Source organism: Eleutherodactylus coqui, chromosome 5 (assembly GCF_035609145.1).
Source record: "Eleutherodactylus coqui strain aEleCoq1 chromosome 5, aEleCoq1.hap1, whole genome shotgun sequence".
In the NCBI taxonomy this organism is placed as follows: domain Eukaryota; kingdom Metazoa; phylum Chordata; class Amphibia; order Anura; family Eleutherodactylidae; genus Eleutherodactylus; species Eleutherodactylus coqui.
The window spans coordinates 249313653-249332653 of record NC_089841.1 but is presented as its reverse complement, the minus strand read 5'-3'; the positions used below and the strand labels follow the sequence as shown (position 1 = coordinate 249332653).

Below are 19001 nucleotides of genomic sequence, written 5' to 3'. Positions count from 1 at the left end.
TCAGAGGTGTAACTTTAAGCTCCTGGGCCCTGGTGCAAAATCTATAACAGGGCCCCCAACTATAATGCTTTTTTCATAGTACTGGGCTCCCAATATGGAGAAGAGAGGCCTTATGGGTCCCCTAAGGCTCCTGGGCCGGGGTGCAACTGCATCCCCTGCACCCTCTATAGTTACGCCCCTGCTTAGGATTCATATCCTGTAGCTAGCCAGCACTGTAGAATCCCCTTAAATTCTACAGCATTGGCTCTCCTAATGGCAATGGTAGCCTATGAGACAGAGCAGGATGCAAAAACTGGTGTAAAAAAGCACAAAAAAATTGATGCCAGTTTGCAATAATTTTTTTTAAGTAGGCATGGCTTGTTCAGAAGGGGGAGGCGGTCCAGGCCCCCTAAAGTTAAGTAGAATTTAAACCTAAAATTGGCATAAATTATACCAGAATCTTACTCCAGCCTGTAGATGGTGTAGATCTCCGTTTAGGTGTACGGACGGCCTGAGATACACCTAGTATATGACGAGGCGGTTATACTTTATGCACAGCACATCCTACTCCAGCAGGGATAGCAATCATCGTTTGGGCATAAGCGACAGAATCTGCTATGTAACGTATTGTATTTAGAAGAGGATTACACTGGCTTCCTCAGTATAACGGCTCTTCTATACAATTTCAGGTACGTTTTAAGAAATTCTTGACACCCATGTGAAAAGCCCAATATTTTATTTTTGTTGCAGCATGACCCTCTTATAAGCACAAAGGAAAAATGGGGCAGAATAGGCCGCACGACGCACCGCAAGCTGCCGGAAATTCCGCACCAGCATCTGCAGGCTACCTGTGGATTTTGATACAGAATTGAAAATGGCTTAGAACCCGCCTGCAATTCCTCATCCAAATCTGTATGTTAGACCTGCGGAGCTTGGTTTGGAATTCTGCAGCTACGGATTTGGCTGCGACCGTCCGTCCGTCCCGTGTGAAAGGTCCCTTAGGAATGCCACAACCACTATGGAAGTGTTCGCCATACAGACTAGCTGACAAGGATGAGATGGAAATAAGATACAATGTATGGAGGTTTTCATCAACATGAACCAATATTGTAAAACAAGTGATGAGAACGAGGAAACAGCCTACAAGTAACACATGATGATATCCTTGTAGACTGACAGAACAGGGCTGAGATGATTAACTCTGTAAGGGCTCCTTCACATCAGCGTTCGGGGAGCAGGAAAAAAAGGCAACCCCTGGCTGAAGGAACCATCATATACAGAACTGAATGGCACTGATCCGACCCCACTGACTACACTTTGCCAGATTGAATAGATGCGTGCAGCGCTTTTTTGTCTTGTTTTTTTTTATTTTGTTTTTCTTTTATAGCAAAAATCAGCGATGGCGGTTCCAAACAGATCCTGCGACACCGGTGTGAACAAGCTCTTAGGGGCTGTTTAAAGGGGCGGAAATCTTCTGCAAACACACAGCGAAATTTGCCATGCTGCAGTAAAATCCGCCTATAGACATGTGGATTTTGATATGGATTTCCAAAAATTACCTTGCAGCACAGCCAAACCAAGAATAACACCTGCATGGAGCGTCTATGGTTTCCCCATGATATACAGAATCTGCTATGCAACGTATTGTATTTAGAAGAAGCTTATTGCGCTGACTCCCTCAGTATAACGGCTCTTCTATAGAATTTAAGGTACATTTTAAGAAATTCTTGACACCCATGTGAAAAGCCCAATATTTTATTTTTGTTGCATCCTGACCCTCTTATAAGCACAAAGGAAAAAACATGCAGATATTTTAGCGCAAAACACTATAGATGAGATTTAATTTGCCAGTCTTAACCCCTTGAGTGGCAGATTTCCTACCACCCTGTCGTGCCCACCAGGGCAGGTTTTTTAAAATGGTCTAATCATTGAATTTCAACTAGTTTTGCAGTTGCGTCTCAAGAGCCATAACTTTTTCATTTTTCCATTGACATGGCCATATAAGGGCTTGTTTTTTGCGGGACAAGTTGTGATTTTTTAAACAGGGGGGAGGAAAAAAAGAAATGGGGAAAAAAGAAAAAAGGGGCCATGTCATTAAGGGGTTAAATAATGTATTAACTTCCTTCTCTGGGTCATTACGACGCACACGGATACCACATGTGTGATTGTATTTTTGATTTTTTACAAAGTAAAGGGAGACAAGTGTTTTTTTTATTTTTTTTAACATTTTTTAACTTTTTTTTTTTTTAATTTTTTAAAAATTTTTTATTTTTTTTTGTCCCTTTAGGGGACTTCCACAGGGACCCATCAGGACCCCTGATCACATTCCAGGGGTCCGATGGTGACAGCCCTTTACATGCTGCAGTGACAGCCCTTTACATGCTGCAGTCACATAGACTGCAGCATGTAAAGGGTTAACACAGCAGAGATCGGAGGTTTTCTCTGATCTCTGCTGTAAGAGCTAGTACCTAGCTGTCCTCTGACAGCTAACAACCAGCTCTCCCTGCCACAGAGACCATCGGCTTGCTTCTGACAAGCCGATGGTCTCTATGGCAACCTGTAAACAAAGCAGGACATTGCCGACATGTCGGCAATATCTTCTGCTGGTTTTTCAAAGCCCTTGCACTGCTCTGTGTGGGTCTGTGCAGGCAGAGCACACTGTCACAGCTTGTGGCATTGTGCTCTGCAGCTCCCATAGTGATACATAGCCCGGAAATCTTCCGGGCTATGTTGCTATGAGCAGTGGAGCTCGTCACGGAACTTTTCCAGGCGTGCCACTCAAGGGGTTAAACCGAAGTTCACTGGAGTCAAATATGCCAAACTAAGAGGAACACCTCTGAAAACATTTGGCACATCTTGGGCTGTCCTTACACCAAAAAATGAAATCCTCACCTACTCTGAGCGGGGGTAGATTTGCACTATAATTTGCAGCTATTTCTGTGCCACGCAGCTATATGTGTCGCACCACAACAAGGTGCATAAAAGTTGTTCAACTATTTCTAAACTGCATTGGCTGTAAAACAAAATCCAGCCAAATCACTGGAAAGTTGCGGTCACATGACTTACATAGATGCCAATGGTGGAAAAGCGACTTGCAACCAACATCCAACTTGGATTTTTTTGTGACAGCAGTGTCGCAGTTGTGTTACGTCACAACATGACACTATTGACGATCATTGTGTGCAGTATGGCAGTATGTCACATGAGTGTCGCCCTGGCTAATGGTACATCTGTCATCCTGTGCGAGGCCCATCCTGCTAAACCCCACCCACTTTTCTTGACCCTCTCACTGCCAGATCTTTTTCACCTACGCTTACAGACGGATTGCTATAAATGGGGGAAACTGGACTTCTTTTTGAAACATGCATGGAAATATTTCCGACAGAGGAGAATGTAACTATGACCCAAAAATACAGTATCGGTGTTCTAGCCCAATTAATACAGCGGGTGACCATTTTTTATTCAATTAAGCCAGTTTTATGGCATAATTGAAAATGCAATATTCATGTGTCAAAAAGAAGGGGGGCATAGTTCTCAAATTACTGTGCATTCTACTGATCTACTAAAGTTTTCTGCCAAGTACAATGAGTCACTGTGCTATAATCATCAACTGCCATGTTGGGGGTGACGGCGCACTCTACACTCTTCTTTGGGTCTCTTTCTGGTTCAGTTTTGGTGAACTAAGGGTGGTTTCACATTTGCATCGAGGGTTCTCTTTTCCTGCTCCGTTCGGAGGGAAAGAAAGGGGAATTCTCTAGCCAAATGGGTCTGTCTTATGATGGAACCAAACAGCGCCAAACGGACCCCATTGACTATAATGGGGTCCATTCTGTTTCCGCTCAGCTGCCCAACATTTTACTGGAAGAGAAAGTCCTACATGCAGAGCTTCTTCTTACAGTATTTTGTGCCGCATCTGAGACTGAACCTCCGATTGGACGTTCAAGTGCAATGTGACACCACCCCAAGGCCTTATTCACACGACCGTATATAGGCAACTGTATAGCTGCGTCAAAATATTGGGCAAAAATCGCGACCATCTGAAGCATTGGATTCCAATGTACCCATTCAGGTGAGCAATTTAAAGCCGCATTAAAAAAAATTGCACCTTCAAAAATAGAACATCGGCGGCTGCTTTCCATCAACGATTTTATACGCTTCGTCCAAAGATCAGTCTTGCGCTGTCTTTGGCTGAGATACACTGGAAGCTCCCATAGACTTCCATGGGAGCTGGAAAAAGAAAGAGGCGGAGAACGTTTTCCTGCGTCCAACACTGGGAAAAGACGACAGCTGCCCTATTTAAAGGAGATGTCCCGCGCCGAAACGGTTTTTTTTTTTTTTAAACCCCCCCCCCCGTTCGGCGCGAGACAACCCCGATGCAGGGGTTAAAAAAACCACCCGCACAGCGCTTACCTGAATCCCGGCGGTCCGGCGTCTTCATACTCACCTGCTGAAGATGGCCGCCGGGATCCTCTGTCTTCATGGACCGCAGGGCTTCTGTGCGGTCCATTGCCGATTCCAGCCTCCTGATTGGCTGGAATCGGCACGTGACGGGGCGGAGCTACACGGAGCTACACGGAGCCCCATAGAGAAGAGGAGAAGACCCGGACTGCGCAAGCGCGGCTAATTTGGCCATCGGAGGGCGAAAATTAGTCGGCACCATGGAGACGAGGACGCCAGCAACGGAGCAGGTAAGTATAAAACTTTTTATAACTTCTGTATGGCTCATAATTAATGCACAATGTACATTACAAAGTGCATTATTATGGCCATGCAGAAGTGTATAGACCCACTTGCTGCCTCGGGACAACCCCTTTAAGGATTAGTAGGGATCGAGGGATTGCAGTGTATTTTTTTGCCGACACGCTGCAGCTGGCTATGTAAACGGTAGCCAATACGCAGCTAAAGAGCGCCTACGGCCGAACGTAACATTGCTTACAATTGTGTGAAATAGGCCTAAAACAACATAAGAAAGACATCTTCAAGCCACCACCAGACCAACCACAAAAGAAACATAAACTGGCCAAACAGTCAACAATATTTGATAAGGGAACTTTCACACGGGACAGAACAGGCCACACGACGCACCGCAAGCTGCCGGAAATTCCGCACCAGCATCTGCAGGCTACCTGTGGATTTTGATACAGAATTGAAAATGGCTTAGAACCCGCCTGTAATTCCTCATCCAAATCTGTATGTTAGACCTGCGGAGCTTGGTTTGGAATTCTGCAGCTACGGATTTGGCTGCGACCGTCCGTCCGTCCCGTGTGAAAGGTCCCTTAGGAATGCCACAACCACTATGGAAGTGTTCACCATACAGACTAGCTGACAAGGATGAGATGGAAATAAGATACAATGTATGGAGGTTTTCATCAACATGAACCAATATTGTAAAACAAGTGATGAGAACGAGGAAACAGCCTACAAGTAACACATGATGATATCCTTGTAGACTGACAGAACAGGGCTGAGATGATTAACTCTGTAAGGGCTGCTTCACATCAGCGTTCGGGGAGCAGGAAAAAAAGGCAACCCCTGGCTGAAGGAACCATCATATACAGAACTGGATGGCACTGATCCGACCCCACTGACTACATTTTGCCAGATTGGATTTTTGTCTTTTTTTTGTTTTTAGCAAAAATCAGCGATGGCGGTTCCAAACAGATCCTATGACACCGGTGTGAACAAGCTCTTGGGGGCTGTATAAATGGGCGGAATTCTTCTGCAAACACACAGCGAAATTTGCCATCCGGGAGTAAAATCCCCCTATAGACATGTGGATTTTGGTATGGATTTCGACAGCGACAAATTACCATGCAGCACAGCCAAACCAAGAGTGACACCTGCATGGCGCTTGTATGGTCTACCCATCATTGTATGGTTTTCCCCGAGCTTTCCAAAGGTATCCTGATAGGTTATTAGTACCTTAATTAATTAGCCCTAGTATCTATGATAGGGATATTGGATTGTGTGCCCCACTGGTGATAAAGCGCTGCGGTCTATATACACTTTCTATAAGTAATATCGTCATGGGTTTTTATTACTGATTTCTCGGTCATAACTGTAAACGGATATAACTGCGCTTATTTGCATGAAATAATATTCTTCACATGTAGGATCTGGGGCCACAATGACCTGATATGCAGTAGACCTATATAATGTATATCATTAGCCATCTGCTCCATATGAGCCCCATTCAGCAGCCATCGTGCCCTAAAAAAACAGTGCTAGTTAATAATCAGTGCCAAGGGAATGTAGCAGCAGTAACATCCTTACAAGTTCCTTCTCACCCCCACCCACCCACAGGAGCATGTGTCCAGCCTGACAGGAATGTGTGACAGGAGGGAGAGAAGAGGAACTGTGCAGAAGCTGCCACCTTAACCCTTCAGCTGCCCTGAATCAATGCCTTTTAACTCCTTCCTTTCTGAACAGATCTCCAAACACACAACCATGAACTTCCAGACTCACCCTTAAACAATGTTTCTATATCCAAAACTACTTTAACTCCTTCTCTTCGGGATACAAAGACAACTCAACTCTTTCCTTAGGAAATCATGCAACAAACTCCTGAATGTGTTAACCCCATGCAAGGGTTAACAAGCATGCCCTTGGATGCCAGTGCTGAGGACTTTTTGACCAAGGCTGGTCACGAGCCGTCGCCGCCCCCCCCCCCCGTCTTGTAAACTTTTGTAGCAATAAAAGTGACAGTATGTGTTGTCAGAGTAGCATCTGCTCCTACCTGCCGGAGGTCGTATATGGTGGTGGTGGTAGTGATGGTGATGATGGTGGTGGTGGTCATTGTTGGTCGGGCTCCTCCTTGGTGGGCTGTGGGGTTGCCTTGCTCCCTCTGGGGGGTTGCTATCACTTCTGTCCATGCCTGGCAGACGCAGCGCAGCTGGGATGAGGTGGGCAGGGGGTGGTGGGGGTGTCTGGAGCTGGTGGAAGTGGGGCACCCCAGTCATGCCATGCAGCTGCTGCTGTTGTGGGTTCATGATGAATCCAGACCGAGATCTGGATCTAGTCCTTGGGGGCTCCAGGAAAGCTGGGAGTAGGAAGGAAGGAGCAGCAGGAGGTAGAGGGGACGAGGGGGGAGAGGAGAGGAAGGAGGAAGGGGCAGACAGAGCGGGCGGGAGCGGCTGCAGGGTGCCCCAGTGCCCGGCGTCCCTGCTGGTGGCCGCTGCAGCCTCGGCCCCTGTCTCAGCCTGCCTGGGATTGAGGCAGATCGGGAACGGCAGCAGCAGCCCTCCTCCTCCTCCACCCCCGCTGTCACCGCCTCCTGCTGGCGGCTGCTGCTGCTGCTTGGGGTCCCGTAGCCTGTCTGCCGGGTGGCACTGGGCGCAGCAGTCCTGAGCGGAGGGCTGTCCGATCGGCATCACCTAATGCCAGCCAGCAGAGAAGTTCCAGGCTGCTGGAAGGAAGTGTCACTCCATGCCAAGCAGTGCCAGGAGGAGTAATCCAGGGAGCAGAGTGGCTGCTATCCCCAGAGAAGCGGCAGCTGGCACTCCGGGCACACGATCCCCCCTCCCTGCCTGGAGAGGGAAGGAGGAAGGAGCTGAATCCGCCTCTTGTGTCCTCCTTCCTCCCCAGCTGAGGATTCCCCACTCCTGGGACTCTGTGACGTCACCAGAGAGGTGAAGGGTCTCCCCCAAGCCTGGTGCCAGCAGGGGTGACTCCCCCCCTTCCCTGCCCCCTTACCCTGGCTGCTCATGAAGTGGCCATGTTCTTGGGGGCAAGCCTGTGATATTTGGGGTTCCCTATATGTTATATTGCTGTCAGAGTTAAAAGGCTAAGGATACTAGGATGAAGGATATATATATCTATATTTAGGGGGATTCATCAGAATTCTGGCGTTGCACAAACTTGCACAAAAATTTGCAACTCCTCAACATTTTTCCATGCCCTCACCACTTGTATATAGATTATTTCACACAAGTAGAATTTAATCCAACGCCGTTGCGAATTCCGTACCAAGAGCCAGAAGTCACTATTGCGCATTTTGATGCAGAATCGCGGGCAGTACTAAGACATTTTTATTCCACATCAAAAACTGAGCAGCGCAGATTTTGGTGCAGATTTAGGGCTTCTTTACACTGGCATAATGCGTTTTTGCGCACGCCTCAGCGCAATGTGTTTGCGTTCATATCGGCAAAGTTTACTGTACTTTTTGGGCTCAGAGGGCATGTTTATTTGTGCGCGGCCGATGAACATGTCCCGATTTAAATGGCAATTCAGCCTAATGAGTTCCAGTTGCCTTTTTCTCACTGAATCGCGCAGCGTATTGTGCTTCCTGTTGCAGACTGATCGCATATTTATGCACCCCCCATAGACTTCTATGGGGACCTTTAGTGTGCAAATGCACAGGAAAATATAGCATGTTCTATTTTTTTGTGCGCACACAAATTGGGGAAATGTGTATAAACCCAAATTTTACACACACAAGGAGTTTCTTTACACAGTGGAGGAGCAGAATGCGGAAAGGTTCCACCCATGTGAAAAGGCCCATTTACACCAGCCAATGATCGCTAAAAAAAAAAAAATCGCTTATTGGCGATCATTTTAGCGATCATCAGCGCGTCTAAACAAGTGCCCATCGTGCGCTTTTCGGGCACTGCTAGCTGATTTTTAAATTCAGTCCAACCTAAAAATCGTCGTTCATTCTTATCAGCAGTTCTCAATGCATTGTTTCCTCGTGTAGAACAAAGGATGTGAACGCAGATAAGAGCCTTGGGCTATAGTTTATGGGAAATGATCACTTAAAGCTGTCACTCAAACTGTCGTTTGAGCGATCATAGGCCCGTGTAAACCAGCCTTAAGGCAGGAAGCAGGAGAAATGGGCAAATGTAAGGATATGAGCAACTTGGACAAGTACCTAATTGTGATAGACAAATGACGAAGGACTTCCAGAATGGTAGGTCTTGTTGGGTGTTCCCAGAATGCAGTGGTTAGTACTTACCAAAAGTAGTCGAAGGAAGGACAACTGATGAACTGTTGACATGGTCATGGATACCCATTGCCCAGGCTCACTGATGCCTGCAGAGAGAAGGAAATTACTGCTGACTGTGATAGAAATATGTCAGTAGACGCTCGCTATGGGGCTGCATAGTCACTGAACGATCAGAGTGCCCATGCCGACCTTTGCCCACAGATGAGAATGCCTACAATAGGCACCACCGCATGACAACTGGACCATGGAGAAATTCAAAGGAGGTGATCTGGACTGATGAATCACAATGTTACAGGCCAAGTACTCCCCTTCATGACAACAGTATTCTCTAGTGGCAGTGGCTTTTATCAGCAGGATAATGTGCCCTGCAAGACTGCAGAAAGTCTCCAGGAATGGTTTGTGAAATATGTTAAAGGTGACGAATTACCCTCCAAATTCCCCGATCTCAGGTCAGTCGGGCATCTGTGGAATGTGCCAAAAAATAACTCCAATCCATGAAGGCCCCACCACAATGTGTGAATGCACCCTCAGGGACCTTTCACACGGGACGGAATAGGCCGCATGACACATCGCAAGCATGTGCTTAGCCCAGCAATTTTTACTGTCTTGGGCCACTCTCACACAGCCGTATATACGCAGCTATTTAGCCACATCAAAAAAAATCGCCCAAAGACCGTGGCCATCCGAAGCAATGGATTCCAATGTGTTCATTCAGATGAATGATTTTCGGTCGTGTAAAAAAACCCTGCTGGGAAAAAAAGTAGATCGGCGACCGTTTTCGGATGCTGATTTTATACACCGCATCAAAAGATAGTTCTTGCCCCATCTTTTGATGAGATACGCATGAAGCTTCCATAGACTTCAATGGAAGTGGAAAAAAACGTAAGCATTAGCAGTCATTCCAAGGATTTCTGCCGATCGAGGGATTTCCGCGCTGCAGCGTATTTTTTTGCCGATGCGCAGCAGCCGCCTGTGTGGACGGCAGAAAATACACGGCTAAAGTTCAAGACTCGATCGTGGCAATGCATTTATGTGATTTTACGGCGTGTACGGGTGAACGGAAAAACGCATACGGTTGTGTGATAAAGCCCTTCTAGTGACTCTTTCTGAGTGGCGACCAATAATTCATTATATTTTATTCCTTTTATGGACCTTTCTCACAGGACGGAATTACACCACAAGACGCAGCTAAATCTGCAGAAAACAGAACCCGCTGACTTACAAGAAGTTCGTTCACGAGTACAAATTTTGCGCGCACATTTTGGTCGCGCAGGAAAAGAACACATTTGGAACTCATTAAGCTGATTGGCCATTTCAATGGCTGAGCGCATCGGTGCATATTTTTTTGCGCGCCTAATTGCACACAACTTGTGCACGCAAAAAGTTCAGTAAAATGCGCTGAAAAGCAAACAAAAATGCAACGAACATTTCGCAGAAATGTGTGAAAAATACGCGTACGTTCACGTGACACGGGCTGCTAGGCTAGCTTCACAAAGGCGTAACCATTTTTACGCACACATTTGCGTGATTTGCATTGCATTTTGTGCGTGCATCCTCTATATTTTGTGCATGCATGCCCTGCATATTTGTGTGTGCAAAACCCCTCACACAAGCACGCTCCTATTGATTTGTATGGGCCAGTCATTTTAGTTATTTAATATGTGCTATATTCGTGCACGATGCGCGCAAAAATAGAACATGCTGGATATTTTGTGCACAAACAGAATGTGTATGCAAAATACACTCATGTGGAGGAACCATTGAAATCATGAAATGGGTTCTATTCGCTACGTATTACGCGCGCAAATTTTGCACACATATGCAGTGCGAATGTATTTGTGTGAATAAGCCCTTAGATTTGGATGTGGAAGTCCACACAACTACATATTTGGCTGCGGCGTAATTCCGTCCCGTATAGAAACTCCCTAAAAAGCTTTAAAACGTAATCAATTATCGGTTGCCGATGGTCACATTGAAAAATAGAGACGTTGCAAGACAAGAGAGTAATAACTGCTGGGCGAGATACATGAAGGCATCGCTACGGGCTGCATTGTTTGGTGCCGAGTGCGCATCCGTTATCATTCTGGCTTTGTCTATGGCCATTGTGAGTGGCTGAGGAGTGGAAAGGGTTAAGCTTCTGTAGGTGTGTTCAATGGGGAGGGATATGGAAGGAGGGTGGGGAGCAAGAGCAAAGATCTACAATCCCTGCTGGAAACTTGAGGGATGAGCTGCAGGACGGAGGCGGCTGTGTATGGACAGATATCAGCCTGCATGGGTGATATGGGTGCTGCAGTCATATATCAGCCTGCATGGGTGATATGGGTGCTGCAGTCATATATCAGCCTGCATGGGTGATATGGGTGCTGCAGTCATATATCAGCCTGCATGGGTGATATGGGTGCTGTTGTCATATATCAGGCTGCATGGGTGATATGGGTGCTGTGGTCATATATCAGGCTGCATGGGTGATATGGGTGTTGTGGTCATATATCAGCCTGCATGGGTGATATGGGTGCTGTGGTCATATATCAGCCTGCATGGGTGCTGCGTCCTACTCTGGACAATTTACTAAAGTGCTGATGATAAAGCAGTCGTTGAACTCATTCACTGCTGCTGGCTGTGTGGAAAGCTTTTCGTAAGCTCAGCTTGGCAGCCGGGTAATAAGCCCAGGCCATTACTACTGACTACAGCAAAATACTCCCATGTAGAAATCCCGGCTTATTCTCCTCCCGGCTGCCAGCCCTGAAATATCTCTTCCAGCCGTGTGGTTGTCTGTACCAGCAAGTGCAATGAGCCCTGTAGTGGGAAGGCTAAGGGTGCATTTATATGGGCGAGTCTAACTCACGGGTACCGTCCAACAGCGATATAGACAGAACTCACGCGAGTTAATAATGCAATGACTTCAATGTGTTTATTCACATGAGCGATTTTTTTTTAAATCTTGCTTCTCAATTGAAAAATCGCCACATGTCCTAGTTTTGAGTGGGTCAGCAGGGGTAACATTACTCCTTAGGGAGAGCACCAAGGTGAGTGAGGAGACTTATAAAGCCGTGCGTGTTCCTCTGGGTAATATGTAAATAAGGAAGATGGAACAATACCTCTGCAGCGCCACCTATTGGATAGCAGCATGCCTTCAAATCAATGCTTGATGCTTTATTCAGGTCTTTAAAACAATGATTGGGAATTTAAAACCAAGCTAGCATCCATACACAGACAGCTGTTTTGGGATTTTGCCCCTCATCAGTGTGCAAAGATTTTTGGGTGATTACTCGTAAGGAATCGCCCATTATTTCCTATGGCATCTTTAACCCCTTCCTGGTATGTGATGTACATTTACGTCATGCAGCATCGGGGTATGTATGAAGAGAGATCGCGGGTCGACCTCTCTTCATACAGCGCAGGCGTCCGCTGTTTATTACATCTGACACCCACGGGCAATAGCTACAATCAGCCATGCTGCTGATCGCGGCAATTAACCCTTTAAATACCCCGATGTTCAGGGGTCGCTTACGGACCCCCCGCCTGAGATCGCAGGGAGCTGTGCAGGTATCATGGCAGTCGGGGGCCTTCTGAAAGGCCCCAGGGTTGTCTTGGCATACTGCCTATCAAGCCATTCCCGTAGGGTGGCTTGATAGACTGCCTGTCAGATTGTAGTATGATGTAATCCTCAAAGGAGCGATCAAAGCATCGCTGGTTGTGGTCCCCTGGGGGGACTATAAGAAAAAGTAAAAACTAGAGCAATAAAATTTAACTAATTGTAAAAAAAAAGTAATAAAAGTTTAAATCACCCCCCTTTGAAATGTCTTTGAAAAAAAATAAAAGTATGGCGAAAAAAAAAACTACACAAGTTTGGTATCGTAGCAATCATACTGACCCATAGAATAAAGATATCATGCCGACGATTCGCCGAAAAATCTGCACCTAGCAGCGTTTTCAGCAAAAGGGCCTGATCAAACGAGCGCTGCCCGCTATCCTCTGCCACAGCTGTGGCAGAGGAGAACGATGTTCGCTCATTGAATTCAATGGAGCCAGCAATACAGCCGACTCCATTGAAAGCAATGGGCTGCCGGCAAGTGCTGTATGAATTTTCGGGGAAGGGCTTAAAATATAATCCTGTAAATGTGTAAAAATAAAAAAAAATGTATACTCCCCTTTTTGCTGCAGCCGGAGTTCAGCCGCGTCCGGCCGGCAGTTCTCCTGAACTGCTTTCTGCAGTATTCAGCAGGCGGGGATTTAAAATCCCCGCCTGCTGAATGGGCTGCCTCTGATTGGTCACAGCCCTCAGCCAATCAGAGGCAGCTCTCACTCACCCATACATGAATTCATGAATGGGTGAGTGAGTGCTGCCTCTGATTGGCTGAGTGCAGGGACCAATCAGAGGCAGCTCTCAGCTGTCATTCAAGCTAGCTTGACAAAGGCCATAGCATTATTGGGCGAAAAGTCGCTGTTGGAAATGCCATTCTTTTATTCAATAAAGTGTGGGAGGTTATCTTAAGCTGATTCCGCTTGATATTTGGATGAAGATCCTGTGTGCTGCCTCTCCTAGAGATATATAGTCAGGACCATATGTTCAGCGGACTAAGGGTCAGAAACAGGGTTGTTTTCCCGATAAACACTACCCTGAAGAAAGTGATTTTCCACGAATGGGCCTGTGCCAACAAACGCCTGTATCTGCCCGAGAATATATAGAGAGAAAGGTTCTTTGAGGAAGATGTACAGGAGTATGAGAGCGTGCCAATGGTGGACGCACAGGTGCCCAAGATGGCCAGGAAAACGGCGCTTCCCTTCGAGGATTCCTCCCATCCAAAGGACCCCATGGACAATAAGGTCGATGTCCTCATGAAGCGGGCATGGCAGGCATCAGCCTATGCCCTAGAGTCAAATATTGCAGCCACGTCAGTGGCAAGGTCTATGTTCCTTTTGGTTGGGGGAACTGGACGACCAAGTAAGGCAGAGGGCATCCAGAGAGGAGATCCAGGGGTGTATACCTCTGTTAAAGTTAGCAACAGCCTTTCTGGCGGACGCCTCCACCAAGACAATTAGACTGTCGGCCAAGAACGCGGCGCTGTCTAATATGGCTAGGTGAGCGATCTGGCTAGAAACCTTGAAAGCGGATACTACATCTAAAAGCAAACTATGCAACATCCCCTTCTACGGGCAGTACATCTTCGGGGCTGATCTGGACAAAATCCCGAAAAAGGCAGCGGATAAGACCGAAGGGTTTCCAGACCAGGGGAGGACCCTGCAACCCTCCAAGCGACAGCCTACCTTCAGGCCCTATCGGGGAAAAGGAAAGACGGGCCGCTGGTCTTACCCCAAAGGCGGCAGGGGTAAGATGGGGAAAGTTGCTACCCCAGTAGAGAATTCCCAGGTGGGGGGTAGATTGCTGAGGTTTTGTTAGGAATGGCAGGCGTTACAGAAAACCCATGGGTTCTCCAGTTAATATCCCAGGGGTATAGAATAGAGTTTTTTGTCCGGCCTCCTAATAGATAACTCCCACGCAATCCCCAGCCCTCCAAAAAGTCTTTAGAGAAGAGATCACTAACCTACTACATATGGGGGCAATAGTGGAGATTCCCACTGTAGAACAGGGATTGGGGTACTACTCTCCCCTTTTTCACATTAAAAACCAAATAGGTCGCATTGGAGGATCTTTAATCTTAAAGGCTTAAACAAATATATCATTTTGTAAAAAGTTTAAGATGGAGACCATTAGAATAGCAGTAGCCCTAGTCAATAAGGGAGATTACATGTGTACAATCGCCTAAAGGATGCATACTATCATGTCCCGATTCTTCCTGAACATCATTAATACCTGCGATTCGCGGTAGAAATTGGGAACTGCCTATATAATTTCCAGTTCCAGTGCTTACCGTTTGGCATATCTACTGCACCAAGGGTCTTCTCAAAATCGTGGTCGAGATGGTAGCGCATCTCCATGCATCAGGCATCAATATTGTTCCCTATCTGGACGATTTTTTACTGAAAGGGCCCCTCGGTAAAGGCCCTGAAGGAAGATACTACTCGTTCAGTCGCCCTGTTTCGAAAACTGGGGTGAATCGTGAACTTCCAAAAATCCAGTCTTCTTCCGGAAACTCAGAAAATGTTCTTGGGGTCCAGATAAACTCCGAGTCCCAGACTCTATCTCTGCCGTCACCCAGGAAGGAGAGTCTAGGACAGACAGTCCGTAAATACGTGTGAAAAAAACAGTTATCATTAAGAGAAGGAATGAGACTGTTGGGCCTTATGACATCATGCATACAGATTATACCGTGGGCCCAAGCACATTCAAGAACACTGCAAAGGGCTGTCCTGAGTAACTGAGATGGAGCGGCGACCTCACTAGATAACAAAATGCCCCTGTCATCGTCAGTCGTCCGGTCCCTTCGCTGGTGGCTGTTGGCACATAACCTAAATGCGGATTCCCAGTGGGTTCCTGAACCCTATTTATTAGCGTAATCGCGGATGCTAGCCAGCTCGGTTGGGGAGCACAGATAGGACAACATTTGTTACAAGGGAAATTGCACCCAGAAACTAAAACCCAGACCTCAAACTTTAGGGAACTTATGGCTATCTGGGAAGCGCTGCACAGGTCATGAGACACCTTAGGAGGCAAATACGTTAAAGTCTTCTCAGCTAACATGACTGCGGTTTCACTTATTCGTCATTAGGGAGGTACCAGGAACTTCGATCTTCTAAAACTAACAGCCTGAATCTTCCGGTAGGTCGAAGTCATGTTGCAGTCTATAACAGCAGTCCATCTCAGAGGGTCTCAGAATGTGATGGCAGACTACCTCAGCCGAAAACACCTAGATCCGGGAGAATGGTCCCTGAACTAAGAAGAGTTCCGACATATCGCTCACACCTGGGGCATGCCGCAAGTAGACCTTTTCGCGAACAGGTCAAACGCAAAATGCCAGAAATACTTTTCCCTTAACCCAAGAGACAAAGCCGGGGGGATGGACACTTTCTCTCAAACGTGGAATATGGATCTGGCCTACGCCTTCCCTCCCATTCCTCTTATCCCAAGGGTCCTGCAGAAAATCATGTGACGGTTATACTAGTCGAAGCGCGCATGGTTTCCCCTTATCCTGAACCTAGCCATTGCAGACCCAATCCGGCTCTCAGCCAGAGAAGATCTCCTGTCGCAGGGCCCAGTTCTGTGTCCCAACGTGCAGAAGCTGAATTTAACAGCCTGGATGTTGAGAAACAGATGCTACTAAACCAAGGTTTGTCCGCCAGGGTAGTGTCAACTCTGTGTCAGAGCCGTAAGCCAGTAACCACTGCCATCTATAATAAAATATGGAAAAAGTTTACTTCCTGGAGGAGGTCGGAAGTTTCTGACTTCAACACCTCTATAACGGAGAGTTTGGACTTCCTTCAGGAAGGCCTGGAGAAAAACCTAAGCCCAGGGACCCTTAAAGTCCAGATTTCAGCCCTTTCGTACTTTCTGGATCAGCCGTTAGCTGAGCACAAGCTAGTCCGCAGGTTCATGAAGGTGGCGGAGAGGATAAGGCCAGTAGTCCGTAGTTCGGTACCTCCGTGGGATTTAAACCTAGTACTTAAAAGCCTCTGTAGGCCCCCCTTGGAACCCATAGAACAATCATCAGTTAAAACACTAACCCTTAAAATGATACTCTTGGTCGCGGTTACGACGGCAAGACGGGTTAACGAGATCCAGGCCTTTTCATGCAGAACACCGTATTTATTAGTTCTGGACGATAGGATCGTCTTAAAAATGGATCCCTTTTTCTTACCCAAAGTGGCCTCAAAGTTCCATACACAGCAGGAGGTTATCCTTTCCTCCTTCTGTCAGAACCCCCGAAACGACAAAGAGAATATCAAAGCCTGGAAGTGAAAAGAGCCATTCTGCATTATTTAGAATGTACATCTCCCTCTCGAAAAGCTGACAATCTCTTTGTTAAATTTCAGGGGCCGGGCAAAGGAAAGACAGCTTCTAAGAGATCCATTAGCCGCTGCATAAAAACAGTAATCCAGCAAGCCTACTCTTCCAGCAACAAGGCGGTTCCGGCAGGACTGAGGGCTCATTCAACGAGAGCCATATCGTGCTCTTTTGCAGAAAGGGCCATGGCTTCACCAGAACAGATATGCAGGGCAGCCACGTGGTCTAGCCTGAACATGTTTGTGAAGCACTACATGCTAAATACCAATCATTCCTCAAACTTATCGTTTGGTAGAAAAGTTTTACAGGCGATAGTCCCGCCCTGGAGAAGTAATTTGGTATGGCTCCATGTACTGCCATCATGATGACGCCGGGGAAAAGGATAGAATTTCTTACTGAAAATTCATTTTTTCCGAGTCACCATGACGGCACGTCATTTCCCTCCCTTAAAAAAAAAAAGAATCATTATATTCTTACGTTTCAAAAAAAAAAGAAATATATGCGATTAACGTGAACTAACAATGTTTCTTTCTTGAGTGAATAAAAGTTTTTCCTGATAAACCAGAATATGTCCATGTAAGTAATTTGGAACACACTGAGGAATGGAAGGGAGGAGGAGCCTTTTCAAGTCTCTTGCTTCCTGTCCCTACAAGGTCAGAGGGCAACCTCCAGGTACTGCCGTCATGATGACTCCGAAAAAAGGAATTTTCGTTAAGAAATTCTATCCTATTGTGCACCTTCCCATCTTCCACGATCCGTTATGATCCACTGCAACGTCTCGTGATCTGTCTTGCAGTATTACCTACTTCTAATGAGGTGGTCAGGTTTGTGCCCGGTGTCTTTTTCTTCCCCTTTGCTACGGGATGAGTAATGTGACGTCACGTGTTCTTCTGAGCCTCACAAAGCAGTTGGAGCGAACGGATACGGCAAATGATTACAGATTCCAATAAATTCCATTTTATGTTCTGTTTTCCTTTTTATTTGAACCCATCTTTCAAAATTGTAATCAACAAACGTTGAGTTGCGTCTGTGGCGTTACTTCTGGGGGACAATATTTCGATAGTATGGCGTCATAAGAAGACATTTATATGGCGGCACATGGCTCTGCCATATGCTTCAAGCCTCAGGCTCCATTCACACTGCGTCTTGTGAGTAGGTTTGTCATGTGTGCTGGGAAGCTCCTCCGTGGAGCTGATGTTTGCCAAAAGGACGTCCTTCCTGCATTCATCTGACTTTTTTTAACAGCAGTAAAAAAGCTTCGTCAATAAATGAAAAGTCTACAATGCTTCAATAAAACCCTCTCACAAGGCCGGCTTCACAGGGGTGTAAGCCCGATTTGGCCAAAATGTGCTTAAACCCACATTTTTCATCAGAAGGCTTTTGTGCATACAAATATAGTCTAATTTATTATGTGTTCTGCAAATATTCAGGATTACCACATGTCCGTGGCAGGCTTGCGCAAGCCTATTGATTTCAATGGGTTTTTGCGCTGTGCAAATGTGCCGAAAATAGCGCATGTTGTGTATTTTTTTGGTGACTTTAAAAATACAGACGTGAATAACTCATTGAAACCAATACGTTCTATTCGCAGCATATTGCGCGTGTAAATACGGCCGGGTGCATCAGCCCTAAAAAATAAATTTTTGTGAAATACTCAATGTTTCAAATCTGATGTGTTTCAGCAAGCCAATAACTTCCTTGCTGTAAGGGCTTATTCCCACAAGCGTATATCGGTCGGACGATATACGCTTCCATTCAAGTAGTGCCCCCTTTCCTCCCCCTCCCCATTTCTCTGCCTCTCTCCTCCACTCATGCGTTTGCAATTGGAGGGGGCGGAGCTAGCACAGCTCTGTCCCGCCCACTCCCAATGTTGGCTATGGACAAGGGGCGGGTAGGGGGCAGGACCTTAGCTTTGCCCCGTCCTGCCCACTCCCATTGCAAACCGCTCAGAGAGGAGGAGAGAAGCAGAGAGTCAGTGAGTGGGAGGGACAGCGTATATCAGCCGGGCGTGAAAACCCGTCCGATATACACACCTCTGAATAAGCCCTAAGGCTGCCTTCACACTAGCGTTTTATTGATGTAGTCAATAAGGTGCTGCCAGTCCAAAGGTCCCCACCATATTCCAGGGTCGTGCCACATATAATGTGTTTTGCAAGTACAAATGACCAAAGACAGACA

At 46.6% G+C, this 19001-nt stretch overlaps 1 protein-coding gene across 2 annotated transcripts in view; it reads right to left on the bottom strand.

Annotated features, from left to right (window-relative positions):
- RNF38 (ring finger protein 38) overlaps positions 1 to 7414 on the bottom strand; it is a 230578-nt gene extending 223164 nt beyond the window's left edge. Inside the window, exon 1 of one of the 2 annotated variants that reach the window (XM_066604470.1) lies at positions 6716 to 7414. In XM_066604470.1, coding sequence (XP_066460567.1) covers positions 6716 to 7349 — 634 coding nt within the window. In that variant the 5' untranslated portion in view covers positions 7350 to 7414. The remainder of the gene's footprint in view (positions 1 to 6715) is intronic. The other variant, XM_066604471.1, reaches the window with a different exon arrangement.
- Positions 7415 to 19001: the final 11587 nt, after the last annotated feature.